This window comes from Carcharhinus amblyrhynchos, chromosome 20, assembly GCF_965287045.1.
Source record: "Carcharhinus amblyrhynchos chromosome 20, sCarAmb.v2.hapA, whole genome shotgun sequence".
NCBI lineage: Eukaryota > Metazoa > Chordata > Chondrichthyes > Carcharhiniformes > Carcharhinidae > Carcharhinus > Carcharhinus amblyrhynchos.
The window spans coordinates 51,768,903-51,783,250 of record NC_137343.1 but is presented as its reverse complement, the minus strand read 5'-3'; the positions used below and the strand labels follow the sequence as shown (position 1 = coordinate 51,783,250).

The 14,348-nt window shown below is 42.0% G+C and overlaps 1 protein-coding gene across 1 annotated transcript in view; it reads left to right on the top strand.

Moving 5' to 3' along the window:
• Positions 1 to 14,348, top strand: part of LOC145356030 (breakpoint cluster region protein) — a 406,846-nt gene that overhangs the window by 95,139 nt on the left and 297,359 nt on the right. Inside the window, exon 2 of the mRNA XM_080208612.1 lies at positions 4,626 to 4,810. Within this exon, the coding sequence (XP_080064738.1) occupies positions 4,626 to 4,810 (185 nt within the window). The remainder of the gene's footprint in view (positions 1 to 4,625; positions 4,811 to 14,348) is intronic.

Below are 14,348 nucleotides of genomic sequence, written 5' to 3'. Positions count from 1 at the left end.
GTGGAACTGAGCCACGACAGATCAGCCATGATCTTATTGAATGGCGGGGCAGGCTCGAAGGGCTAGTTGGCCTATTCCTGCTCCTATTTCTTTTGTTCTTATGTTCTTAATGTCAGATTGTAAGATTGGGAGGAATAGTGCAGCTGATGTTCAATAATCAATGAAAATGTAATTGTTTGTGCAGATCTCATTGGAGATGTTGCGGTTGCTCAATATGTTCAAATTCCAATTATCAATTTGCTCCCTAAATGCCTGCATATTCTTGAGGTCCCAGTCTTTTTGTACATTGAAAGAATGCTATTTGTTGGATTGCTGCTGGTAAAGAATTAGTGAGCTGGTTTTGGAGTTCTTAGTATTAACAGTGTTTTCTAAAAGTCACTACGAAATGCAATATGTGAAAAGAAACTTGTTGATATATACTCTGATGAAATATATTTTTCAATATTTTCCCACTGTCACATGAAACAGACTTGTGTGAGAGTATGGGTGATACTATTTTACCTAAAATGTAGTGACTGTAACATGAAAGATCTGTAAATTCTGAGAAAGAGAACTTGTAAGGGAATGTAAGATGAAAGAGAAAAACATATCTAAAGAGAGATTGAACACTGCAGCTAGATGTGGTTGAGGTCCTGAAGCAGTGTGTGTTGGAAACAGACCTGTGGAAAAGCAACTGTCACCACCCTCCGAGAAAAAGTGTTTGTGCCTGTAAGGTTTTGTATGAACTTTGCCATTCAATATCGGAAGAGAGAGAGAGAGACAGCGAGAGAAAAGCCTTCCCCTATACCAACAGCGGATTTCTGGTAATGTTATTAGAATTTTTATAGACTAAAATCTGAGGATTGTTGCTAAAAGGGATGTTTAGCCCTGAGTTAATTAAACCAAAATCTTTTGGGAAATGTTTGTAGAAGTACTGTTAACTGTGTAAATGTAATCTTGTGTCTTTCGTTTTTCTTAAATAAAATAAATTTAATTGATAAAATCTTCAAGTGGTTTGAAATTCTTTTTCTTAACTTCAGATACCTTCTCACAAAATATAAATTGCAAATCATTTTAATAGCTTGTTCAAGTTTCCCTTTGGGATTTGGGGAGCCTGGCATTTACCAGTTTGCCATATTGTAGCAAAACTGAATTCAATTTTGACATTTGTCATTAACAGGTCATCTGGAAAAAATGACCAATTAATATAAATCGATCATATCTACAGTAGCACAGTGCTTAGCACTGCTGCCTGTCAGTGCCAGGGACCCGGGTTAGATTCCTGGCTTGGGTGGTTGTCTGTGTGAAGTTTACATGTTCTTGTGTCTGTGTGGGTTTCCTCTGGGTGCTCCGGTTTCCTCCCATATTCTAAAAGACGTGCTGGTTAGTTGCGTTGACCTGAATAGGTGCCGAACTGTGGTGACTAGGGAAATTTCACAATAACTTCAATGTAAGCCTTACTTGTGAGTAATAAACATATCTGTAGCCTATGTGGTGTGGAACTGGAGATTCCTTCAATTTCTGGAATGTGCTGAGTTAGCTAATTTCAGCCAGGCCATAGTAGGACTGACTTCAATTTTTCTGGATCTATCACTTTTTTAGTATTGTATTGATAAAGTATGAGGGTAGAAATTTGTGTTGGATGTTAGCGCATAGGCCGTCTGTTTTGCTAATGTCCTTTAGGGAAGGAAATTTGCCTTCCTTACCTGGTCTGGCCTACATGTGACTTCAGACCCACAGCAATATGGTTGACTCTTAACTGACCTCTGAAATGGCCTAGCAAGCCACTGAGTTCGAGGACCATTTAGGTAAGGGTGATAAGTGCCGGTCTTGCCAGTGATATCCGCATCCCATGAAAGAAATTTAGAAAAGACAAATTTCTACCTGTGTAATTCTGATTAGTTACTTGGGAACCTATTGCAATAGGGAATTGAAAGCTTGGTTTGTAATTATTGAACTTTAGCAAAGAAGTCCATTCTGAACTTTTTAGACTTTCCATTTTTATTTTAAAATATTTTATTTCATTTTTGTTTTAAATAGTTTGCACTTAAATAGCACATTACTACATTACTACATTAATGTAGTCTGCTCAGCAGACTGGAGGGACTGATTGTGGACAAGTCCCCAGGACCGGATGGAATGCATCCAAGGGTTCTGAAGGAAATGGCGGAGGTGATAGTGGATGCCTTGGTGATTATTTTCCAAACGTCGCTGGATTCCGGGGAAGTGCCGGAAGATTGGAAAACGGCTAATGTTACGCCGTTGTTTGAGAAGGGTGGCAGGCAAAAGGCGGGGAATTATAGGCCGGTTAGTTTAACGTCTGTTGTAGGAAAAATGTTAGAATCCGTGATCAAGGAGAAAATAGCGAGGCATCTTGAGGAGAATTGTTTGGTAGAGCAGACGCAGCACGGTTTTGTTAAGGGGAAGTCGTGTCTGACGAATTTATTGGAGTTCTATGAGGATGTGTGTAGGGCGGTGGATAGAGGAGAGCCGGTGGATGTGGTGTTTCTTGATTTTCAGAACTCGTTTGACAAGGTGCCTCACAAGAGGTTATTACAGAAGGTCAGGGGACATGGAGTTGGGGGTAGGGTGTTAGCGTGGATAGAGGATTGGCTGTCAAATAGGAGGCAGAGAGTGGGGGTCAATGGGTGCTATTCGGATTGGCGGTTGGTGACTAGTGGAGTGCCCCAGGGGTCGGTGCTGGGGCCTCAGCTATTCACCATTTATATAGATGATCTGGAGAAGGGAACCGAGTGTATGGTGTCGAAATTTGCTGATGACACCAAGATTGGTGGAACGGCAAATTGTGCGGAGGGTGTGGAGAGCCTGCAGAAGGATCTAGATAGGCTGGGCGAATGGGCCAGGAACTGGCAAATGGAATTTAATGTTGGCAAGTGTGAGGTTGTCCACTTTGGTAGGAATAACGGTAGGAAGGACTATTACTTACGTGGTGAAAAACTGCTGCATGCGACGGTGCAGAGGGACCTTGGGGTCCTTGTGCATGAGTCACAAAAACCCAGCCTGCAAGTGCAGCAGGTGGTCAGGAAGGTAAATGGGATGCTGGCCTTCATAGCGAGGGGGATTGAATATAAAAGTAGGGAGGTCTTGCTGCAGCTGTATAGGGCACTGGTGAGGCCGCAGCTGGAGTACTGTGTGCAGTTTTGGTCGCCGCACTTGCGCAAGGATATTTTGGCCTTGGAGGGAGTGCAGAGGAGGTTTACTAGGCTGATACTGGAGTTGAGGGGGTTGAGCTATGAGGAGAGGCTGAATAAACTAGGCTTGTACTCGTTAGAGTTTAGAAGAATGAGGGGAGATCTCATTGAGCCGTATAAGATGTTGAATGGGTTGGATAGGATAGAGGTGGAGAGGCTCTTCCTGCTCAGAAAGGACAGTAGGACCAGAGGGCACAGCCTCAAGATAAAGGGGGTGCGGTTTAGAACAGAGTTGAGGAGGAACTTCTTCACTCAAAGGGTGGTGAATCTCTGGAATTCTCTGCCCGTTGAAGTGGTGGAGGCTGCCTCGCTCAATATTTTTAAGACGCAGGTTGATAGGTTTTTGATAAGAGAGGGGATTAAGGGTTATGGGGAGAAGGCGGGAATGTGGAACTGAGCCACAACAGATCAGCCATGATCTTATTGAATGGCGGGGCAGGCTTGAGGGGCTAGATGGCCTACCCCTGCTCCTATTTCTTATGTTTTTATTAGTAAAACATCCCAGCAAGCTTCACCGGCCTCGGCACTATGCTGGGCACCAATTTATGTTCTAATGTCACTGTTATTAAAAGTACACAGGTTGGAAGATTTCTGGTTGTGATAACTAATTGATTGTAGCTGTATAGCAGAACTGCAACAGTTAGTCTTAACCCCAGGTTAAAGAAGAGCATTTCTGTTCCTAATTTATATCTAGTGACTCTAACTACAAAAGAGCTACTGTTCAGTATAAAAGCAAAATACCGCAGTTGCTGGAATCTGAAACAAAAATAGAAAATGCTGGAAAATCCTCAGCAGGTCTGACAGCATCTGTGGAGAGAAAATAGAGCCAATGTTTCGAGCCAGAATGACCCAGGAATAAATTTTGTTGGAGTAAAAAGCCAAGGGGCAACCTCATCTTGGCCATTTTGGGGTGGGGGATGCTGACTGAATTCTGTGGCAATCAGGCAATTAATATCCTGATTATTGGGGTTTCTGTTCCATTTATCAGTCCCAGCAGCGCCACTGCTGTGTTGGCCACTGCTAATAATGCAAAAGCCCCAGCAGAAATTAAATAGAGTTGCGGTTGCCATTGGTCATGCAGGGTCCAGTGATGGCGTCTGCATCACTGATCATAAAACGTGGCAATCAAAATTTCTTCTTTTAATCTCAGCTCTAGTGACCTTACGCCACTGTTACAATGCACAAGAAAAAAAGTGTTCAAAGGACAGAATTAATCTTAAATATTTCAACAAACCTTCTGATAATGACTCCACATAATTCGGATGTTGTCTTTTCAAATTCCACGGCTGAGTAGCAGTCAACTGGACTATGTGAATGCTGCAGATTTAAGAGAGCACTCTGCAAAATTTGCATTGTTTTGGTGAGCCCAGCATGCACTGTTGTTTGATGTCCCACTTCAGTGATGTTTACCTGTTTGTACTTCCTATTCTCTAGATATACTCTACAGCAACACACTGCCAGCCTACTCTTATGATGCAGATAGAGTTGAAGAACAAAGACGGAACCAGGAAACTATGCCCTACATAGATGATTCACCTTCATCATCACCTCAGCTCAGCTCCAAAAGTCGGGGCAGCAGGGACACCATATCATCTGGGTCCTTGGAATCAACTAAATCGGTGAGTTGATGTATTATGAAACAGTAAAATCCAATGCAATGCACAGGGAAGAATAAAAGGATGTGAAGAGATTAAAATGTAATATGCTGTTATATAAATGAGTGAGTAGGACAGCTTCTCAACAACAGTCCTTTATAATAAATCAAAGGCAATTGAGGTCAATCATTAAATGCTCATTAATACTACATACTGTTGTATAACTAGATAAAGCAGCTTCATTTTCAGGTTGTACACAATAAAAATCATACAAAAAGTTTAAGAGCAGTCATTTTGGATTTGCACTTAGATGAAAATGAGTTGGTTTCAGACAGCCCTTTTCCCTTCAGATGTATGACCTTTACTTTTGTGCTTTTCCTTATTCAGCAAAAAAGACCAATATTACTATACAATAATTAGTCCTTATTGTGTTGCTTTTACATTTTAATTTCACTATCAGAAATTTAATCTATTTTGTGTTGCTGCTTTCATGATAGAATTGACTTGATATACTAATGATATTTGATATACTAATGATATTTATTTGTGTTTAAGGGAAATGTTTAAAATTCAGCTTTATGCTACAGATAGATGTCTGGTGGGAATACAGTTCAAATGTCTGGAAAGCAGGATTATAACTCATTTCAGCCATGTGGTATATTTTTAGGAGAGGCCTAATGGATTTTAGTTTATAGTTGAAGGTTGATTAGGTTGATTGACAGGATTGTGTGATAATGTGGTTAATGGGAGAATTGAGGAATGCAACAGAAAAACAGCTTTCAGTTCTGGCTGGGATTTGTTTAAAGATCGGCATGCTGCTCTGAAATTCAAAATCTCTCTCTGAAAGCTTTAAGGCTGAGTACGCCTCTTATAGCAAGTATGTTTCTGGTTATTAACTGTATTTAGAACATAGAACACTACAGCACAAACAGGCCATTCGGCCCACGAGTGGCGCCGACCACATCAACGCCTACCAATCCATAGACCTATCTATAACCCCCATTCCCATTAAATCCCATATACTCATCCAGAAGTCTTTTAAAAGACCCCAGCGAGTTCGCCTCCACCACCACTGACGGCAGCCGATTCCATTCACTCACCACCCTCTGAGTGAAAAACTTACCCCTAACATCACTTCTGTACTTGCCTCCCCGCACCTTCAATCTGTGTCCTCTCGTAGCGACCATTTCAGCCTGGGGAAATAGCCTCTGAGAATCCACCCTATCTATTCCACTCAACATTTTATAAACTTCTATCATGTCGCCTCTCAACCTTCGTCTCTCCAGGGAGAAGAGTCCCAGCTCCCTCAACCTAACTTCATAAGGCATGCCTTCCAGTCCAGGCAACATCCTTGTAAATCTCCTCTGTACCCTTTCAATAGCTTCTACGTCCTTCCTATAGTGAGGTGACCAGAACTGCGCACAGTACTCCAAATGAGGCCTGACAAGGGTCTTATAAAGTTGCAGCATTACCTCCCGATTCCTAAACTCAATCCCTCGATTAATGAAGGCCAGTACACCATACGCCTTCTTGACCACATCCTCCACCTGCGAGGCCGATTTAAGAGTCCTGTGTTCCCGGACCCCAAGATCCTTCTGCTCTTCAACACTACTAAGACTCCTGCCCTTGATAGTGTACTCGTTCATCCCATTGGTCCTGCCAAAATGGACGACTACACATTTATCCGCATTGAAGTCCATCTGCCACTTCTCCGCCCAGTCTTGCATCCTATTTATGTCCTGCTGCAACTTTTGACATCCTTCCAGACCATCCACAACACCACCGACCTTCGTGTCATCGGCGAACTTACTATTTAATATGGAATTTTAAGTCGAAGAGAATGTTGCTTATTTAGAATTGAAAGTGATAAGTTAGAAACTAAAATGGTATCCTGTTGTTTTTTTTAACTATTGTTCAACTGCTAATAGTTAAGCTGTTTCATTTTATTAGAGTTATACTTAAACTATGTTATTAAGCAAAGCTTGTTTTAACTATAAAGGATCCTTACTTTGTTAGCAGAATACTCTAAGCATCCTGTCCTCATAGTTGTGCCAAAATAGAAAATTTGTTGGGGTTTGGTTGACTTCCTAATGTAATTTGGGATTCTGATCCAGGGCCCTAACTACACACTTTGAAAATGAACCTGATAAGTTGTTTTAAGATTGGATATGATTGAATGCCTTTATCCTGTAAGAAAGTGCATTTTGCTCCTAATGCAAAGCTGTTTCATTTTTTTAAAAACAGCCTGGTTGAGTTTGACATAAATTTGTGTTTGGTGCTTGATGCATAGAGTTTCATGCAGTGAAGTATGATATTGGCCTATCTTAAATTAATTGAATTTTAACTAGTTGAATTTTATTGCTTAATTTTTGATCTATTTCATTATGAAATAGATTAAATGTTGCCCACATCTGTTAAAAGCATGCAGTTGCAAAAAAGTGAATTACAACATATTTTTTGGGTTAATGCAAATGCTTTTCTGATACCAAATCAAACTGTAATCTGCTTTTTGCCTGTGTTACCCTTTCAGTTAACCCTGAGATCTTCTCATTGCTAATAAGTAGCATGTGTTAGATCCTAAAACTTCAGGCTTGAACTGAATGGGAACTGTCCAAGATGGAGAAATTTTGTCAGTTAAATCAAAAAGACTGGAGAGGTTATTTGGAATTTAAAGGATTTAGTTCCTTTCAAAAAAGTGCTATAAAATTGTAAATGCTTGTGCTGAGGTAGCAATGACTTACGTATTTGTTATTGCAGCTAATTAGTTTTTACTAATATTGAACTCCGCCTGTATTTTAAACCACTTAAATTTGAACTCAGAAATCATTCCAGTGTGGAGCAGCACAATATAGCTGTAGGTTTTAAGTTTAGATGAACTTTAATAATGTGATGTAAGCTGATAGTGTTGTCACTCAATGATATAAGCACAAAGGATAGTGTTGGACTGTATGACATTGAGAGCTCTTTTTCCAATTTTCCCCTTACCTATACTCTGTCACTCAGACCTATTTGGTTCAAGAACATTGAAGCCAAACACAATGGCTGGCACCTCCCTTGGCAGTCCCTCTTGTTGGGGATGACTTGCTTCCATTCCAGGGAAGTGGGTTCTGTAGAGACTGATTAGTTCACTCCTGGAGCCGCAGAGTCTGCTGCAGGTTTGTGAGGTGGTATTTGATGATGTGGGTGGCACACTCTGGATTCTGTGCAGTCTTTCCACTGTTTATCCTTGACTTCTGCTTTCTCCATCTGGTGACGTTCGAGATGATTAGCACCTTTGTGGATGCTTCTTTAGTTTGTGCGTTCTAAGGCAACCAATTCCTATGTGTCGATGGAGGTGTTGCATTTACTTAAGGAGGTTTTCAGAGTGTCCTTGCCGCGTTTCCTCTGCCCTCCTAGTGGTTACTTATTTTGATTCATTCATGGGACATGGGTGTCACTGACTGGGCAGCATTTATTGCCCATCTCTAGTTGCACTTAGAGGGCAATTGAGAATCAATCACATTGCATGGCTCTGGAGTTACATGTAGGCCAGACCAGGCAAGAGTGGAAGATTTCCTTCCCTAAAGCACATTGTTCCATTGGAGCGCAGCAGAGAGGGAGCGATTCGAGAGCGGAGTGCTGAGAGTAAGATAGCTTGATTTTTAGCTCACTTTTTTAGCAGAGTGTTTAAGTTAAAATCAGAAACTGGAAGTAGGTCTCGGAGAGGCCTGGGAAGGTTTTTTTGTGTTTTTTTCCCCCAATAATTTGGAATGGGGAGGAATCCCGATATTCTATGTGTCGAGTATCCCACCCCCCACCCTCCCCCCTCCTCTAACCTATCTAACCTGGCCTGCCTATCGCCTACCCATGTGGCCCAAACGTGGGGACAGAGGAAGCACCTGGCAGCCCACTCATCCCTTGGATCCACTGAGAGCCTTATGTGATCAATCAATGGCCATCCTGACCCTGCCAGTCTCGGAGGCAGGGGAAAGCCCACGCCAAGTGGATAACTAGCTGGTTTTAGCTAGTTTTCTTTGACACCATATTTCCCTTTGGACATTTTCCCCAATTTCTAACTGTTATTTTTTATTTCTGAACAATTATCAATTCCATCTTTTCCACTCAAGTCCACACTCAGTGACGAGTTTAAATCCTTGTGAACAATTCTATTTCTCCTTTTTGTGAGGACCCCGAGTCCCAGACTGGCTCAGGTGGAGCCGCCCTTCACTTCATTCCCTTCCTGTGACAGTGTCCAGGAAATGGAATCCTCTTTCCAAAACCGCTCCTTCAGCCACATGTTCACCTTTCAAACCTGCTTAGCCCAATTCCGATTTCCACATGGTTCAGGTAATAATCTAGAGATTATGTACCTAGTGGTCCTGTTCTTTAGTTTAACTCCCAGTTCCTTACACTCCAAATAGGAGCTCTTGTTTATTTTTTCCTATGTTGTTGGTCCCAGCATGGATCCACCGTCCCTTCTCTCTCCAACAGCCTCCCAAGCTGATTCCAGATGTTCCTCATTCTGACAGCATTAAGACAATAAACTGTGTGGGATTCGAGATCTTGCTTCCGAAGGTTGTTATCTTTTCTTTAATTCATAGAATCGCTCCTGTGCCGAAGGAGGCCTTTTGGCCCATGGAGCCTGCACCGACAACAATTCCACCCAGACTTTATCCCTGTAACCCCGTGTATTTGCCCTGCTAGTCCCCTGATACTCGAGGACAATTTAGCATGGCCATCCACCTAACCTGCACACCTTTGGATTGTGGGAAGAAACAATCCTAAGATTCCCAAGGGAAATCATGCAGAGAGAGAGAGAGAGAGAGAGAGAGAGAACATGTGAACTCCACACAGTCACCAAGGCCAGAATCAAACCTGGGTTCCTGGCGCTATGAAGCAGAAGTGTTAACCACTGTGCTATCATGCCACTCTTGAATTATTATTGAATCCCCTACAACTACGACATATTACATTCCCTCTCCCCCTCATCGGACAGCCTCGTGTTCTAAGGTTGTTTTTGGCTGCCTGTCTCAGTCTTTACCTTGATGTCTCCTTGCCCTCCAGTGCACTGAACTGTTACTCTCTGCAAATACCTGTCTGTTTACAGTGACAAAACAGCTGCAGTGAGAAAGAGACTGGTTCAGTGAGTGAACAATAAGGTGGCAGATTAGAGTACAGTGAGGGGAAGTGTGAGGTCATTCACTTTGGTCGAAAGAGCAGAAAAACAGAATTTATTTTTAAAAGGATATTGATGTTTGGAGGGATTTGGTGCATTCTTAGAGAAGCATGTAATACAGCAAGCAATTAGGAAGGTAACTGACATGTTGGCCTTTGTTGCAAGGGGATTGGAATACAAGAATAAAGAAGTCTTGATGCAACTTTGTGAAACTTTACTTTCCATATTTAATGAGGAATAAACATGCATTGGAAATGGTAAAGCAATGATTCAGTCAACTGGTCTTTGGGATGGGAGAGTATCTCTGTAACAAGAGGCTGAGTAAATTGCCCCTATATTCTGTGGACTTTACAACAACATCACCATGCATAAAGCACCTTTAATGCAATAAAGCATTTCAACATATTTCACAGGAGTTTTATAAAACAAAATATGACATTGATCCACGTCAGGAGACAATGCGTGGAATTTTCCCACCCACCATGGGAATCGCAGTGGGCAGGACAGAAAATTCAACGGGCTATGCAAAGGCCCACTTACCAATACAAGAACCAAAGGCTGACAAGAAAAGCTGAAACGCAACATTAGGTGCCCCTTAAGGAAATGTTTCAGGTACAGGCTGGGTACCGAGAAGAGACTCTGTGGATAATGAAGGAGATAAAAACATCATTTTTTTTTAAAAGTGGGTTCATGTTTCATGTCAGGAGAACCTAGCCAAATACAATAAGTCAAGATAGGAAATGAAGAGGAAAATAATACTGGCAAAGAGAGAGTATGAGAATTGAGTGGCAGTTTGCACAAAAGATTATGAACAAAATGTAAAAGTTTTCTACCGGTATGCAAATAATAAGCAGATGATAAGATGCGAGGCCGACAAGGGACAAAGAGGATGGTACTTGTTTAAAGATGCAGGCAAGGCTAAAATGCTGAATGCGTACTTTGTATTGGTGTTTACGAAACAAGAGGATGCTGACAAAGTGTCAGAAGTGGAAATGAAGTAAAGATAAGGAATGGGGTGCAATTGAAAGGCAGAATGGCTGGCTGTGCTTAGAATGGATAAATCACTTTGTCTGGATAACTTGCAAATCAGGTTGCTAATGGAAGTGGGGGCAGAGATTGGAAGCGGCTTTCCATAATCTTCCAATCTTCTCTCGATGCATGGGAAGTGCCAGAGGACTGGAGAATGGAAAAAAAAAATACCTTTATTGAAGAGAGTGTTGAGACAGTCTTACTAATTAGAGACTGATCAGTTAAAATTCAGTGGGTAAGAAATGAGAAAGTAATCAAGGAACAAATGAATTAACCACATACTTTGAAAGGCTTGAGTTAATTTTCTGTAATGATGTGGAGATGCCAGCGTTGGACTGGGGTAAGCATTCTCCAAGGCGGCCTTCACAACACACGACAGCGCAGAGTCGCTGAGCAGAGACTGATAGCCAAGTTCCGCACACATGAGGACAGTCTCAACAGGGATCTTGGGACATGTCGCGCTATCCGTGACCCCCATGACTTGCCTGGGTTTGCAAAACCTCACTTTCTGTACTGTCTGGAGACAATACACATCTCTTTAACCTGTGCTCAGTGCTACTTCCACTCACATTGTTAGCCACTTTAAGACTTGAATAGCAGGTTAGGTGTAAAGATTTGCATTCTAATCAGTAATCTGTAAACTGTCTGTGCTGTTATATGCTCTGTCTGAGGCCAGAACTCTCCTTCCACCTGATGAAGAGGGAAACCTCAAAAGCTTGTGAGTTTACTATCAAATAAATTGGTTACTTACCTATGGTTAGGTGAATTTGTAAAAGGCAGAGATCATACTTGAAGAATATAATTGAATTTTTTGATGAAGTAACAAAGAAGATTGGAGAAGGGAATGCAATGAATATTGTTTGTATAAATTTTAAGAAAACATATTAAAATATTTTAATTTCGTTCCCCCTTTTTACAACACCATATACACTATGTTGAAAATGTGAAACAATCACATAAAGCCATAGAGTCATAGAGATTTCCAACATAGAAACAGGCCCTTGAGCCCAACTTGTCCATGTCAGCCTTTTATTAAAGCCCTAAGCTAGTCCTAATTGCCCGCATTTGATCCATATCCCTCTATACTCATCTTACCCATGTAATTGTCTAAATGCTTTTCAGCAGACAAAATTGTACCCGCCTCTTCTACTATCTCTGGCAGCTTGTTCCAGGCACTCATCAGCCTCTATCTGGAAAAAATTGCCCCTGTGGACCCTTTTGTATCTTTCCCCTCCCCCCCCCTCACCTTAAACCTCTGCCCTCTATTTTTGGACTCCCTACTTTTGGGAAAAGATATTGACTATCTACCTTATCTATCCCCCTCATTATTTTATAGATCTCTATAAGATCACCCCTCAGCCTTCTACACTCCAGAGAAAAAAGTCCTAGTCTATCCAGTCTCTCCATATAACTCAAACCATCAAGTCCCCGTAGCATCCTAGTAAATCTTTTCTGCACTCTTTCTAGTTTAGTAACATCTTTTCTATAATCGGGTGACCAGAGCTGTTCATAGTATTCTAAGTATGGCCTTGCCAATGTCTTGTACAACTTCAACAAGATGTGCCAACTCCTGTATTGAATGCTCTGACCAATGAGGGCAATGCAGTTGACGTTGTCTACATGGATTTTAGCACAGTCTTTGACAAGGTATCACGTAGTAGGTTGTTGCACAAGATTAAATCTCATGGGATCCAGGGTGAGGTAGCTAAATGGATACAAAATTGACTTCTTGATAGAAGCCGGGGGGTGGTTGTAGAGGATTGTTTTTCAATAAGCATGCTGAATGCCTTTTTCATCACTCTGTCCACCTGTGACTCCACTTTCAAGGCGCTATGAACATGTATCCCTAGACCTCTTTGCTCTGTAACTCTCCCCAATGCCCTACCAATGCACTACCAAGACCAGGAGTCTTGGTAGTGTTGAGGAGCAGAAGGATCTTGGGGTCCGGGTCCACAGGACTCTTAAATCGGCCTCGCAGGTGGAAGAGGTGGTCAAGAAGGCGTATGGTGTACTGGCCTTCATAAATCGAGGGATTGAGCTTAGGAGTCGGGAGGTAATGCTGCAACTTTATAAGACCCTTGTCAGGCCTCATTTGGAGTACTGTGCGCAGTTCTGGTCGCCTCACTATAGGAAAGACGTAGAAGCTATTGAAAGGGTGCAGAGGAAATTTACAAGGATGTTGCCTGGACTGGGAGGCATGCCTTATGAAGTTAGGTTGAGGGAACTGGGTCTCTTTTCCCTGGAGAGACGTAGGTTGAGAGGCGACCTGATAGAGGTTTATAAAATGTTGAGAGGAATAGATAGGGTGGATTCTCAGAGGCTATTTCCCCGGGTTGAAATGGTCGCTACGAGAGGACACAGGTTTAAGGTGCGGGGAGGAAAGTACAGAAGTGATGTTAGGGGTAAGTTTTTCACTCAGAGGGTGGTGAGTGAATGGAATCGGCTGCCGTCAGTGGTGGTAGAGGCGAACTCGCTGGGGTCTTTTAAAAGACTTCTGGATGAGTATATGGGGTTTTATGGGATTGGGGGTTATAGATAGGTGTTGATGTGATCGGCGCAACTCGTGGGCCGAAGGGCCTGTTTGTGCTGTAGTGTTCTATGTTCTATGTATGTTCTATTAACTGAGTAAGCCCTGCCTTGGTTCAGTCTAGCAAAATGCATCATCTCACATTTATCTAAATTAAACTCCAACTACCATTTGTCAGCCCACAGGCCCAACTGATCAAGATCCTGTTGCAATCCGAGATAACTTTCTTCACTGTCCACTATGCCACCAATCTTGCTGTCATCTGCAAATGTACTAACCATGCCTCCTATATTCTCATCCAAATCACCAATATAAATGACAAATAACAGTAATCCATGAGGCACACCGCTGATCACAGGCCTCCAGTTTGAAAACAGCTATCCTATGGCTTTGTCAAGAAGCCAATTTTGTATCCATTTAGCTACCTCACCTTGGATCCTGTGAGATTTAACCTTGTGCAATAACAGGCCTTTTGGCTGAGATCAAGTGTACTATCAACATGCTACACTTGGTTGAAGTCATTAGGTTACATTTCAGCTTCATTTGAAGCAATTTTTTAAAGCGGCACCTCGGCCTTTTGGCTAAGATGCAAATGAGATCAAGCCTTGGAGGAGGAGCTATGCCTACTCCAATCAGCTTGGATCATGTCGCTCAAGCCCAAGACAGGAGGTGAGAGCCCTGTCTTGTCAGCTTGGATTGGGAATGTCTCAACTTGTTGAGACTCTGAATTGGACTTGATTGGTTTGAATTAGAATAAAAACAAAAAAAAACCTACCATGTGATACCTTGTCAAAGGCCTTGCTAAAATCCATGTAGACAACATCAACTGCACAGCTCTCACCTACCTTCTT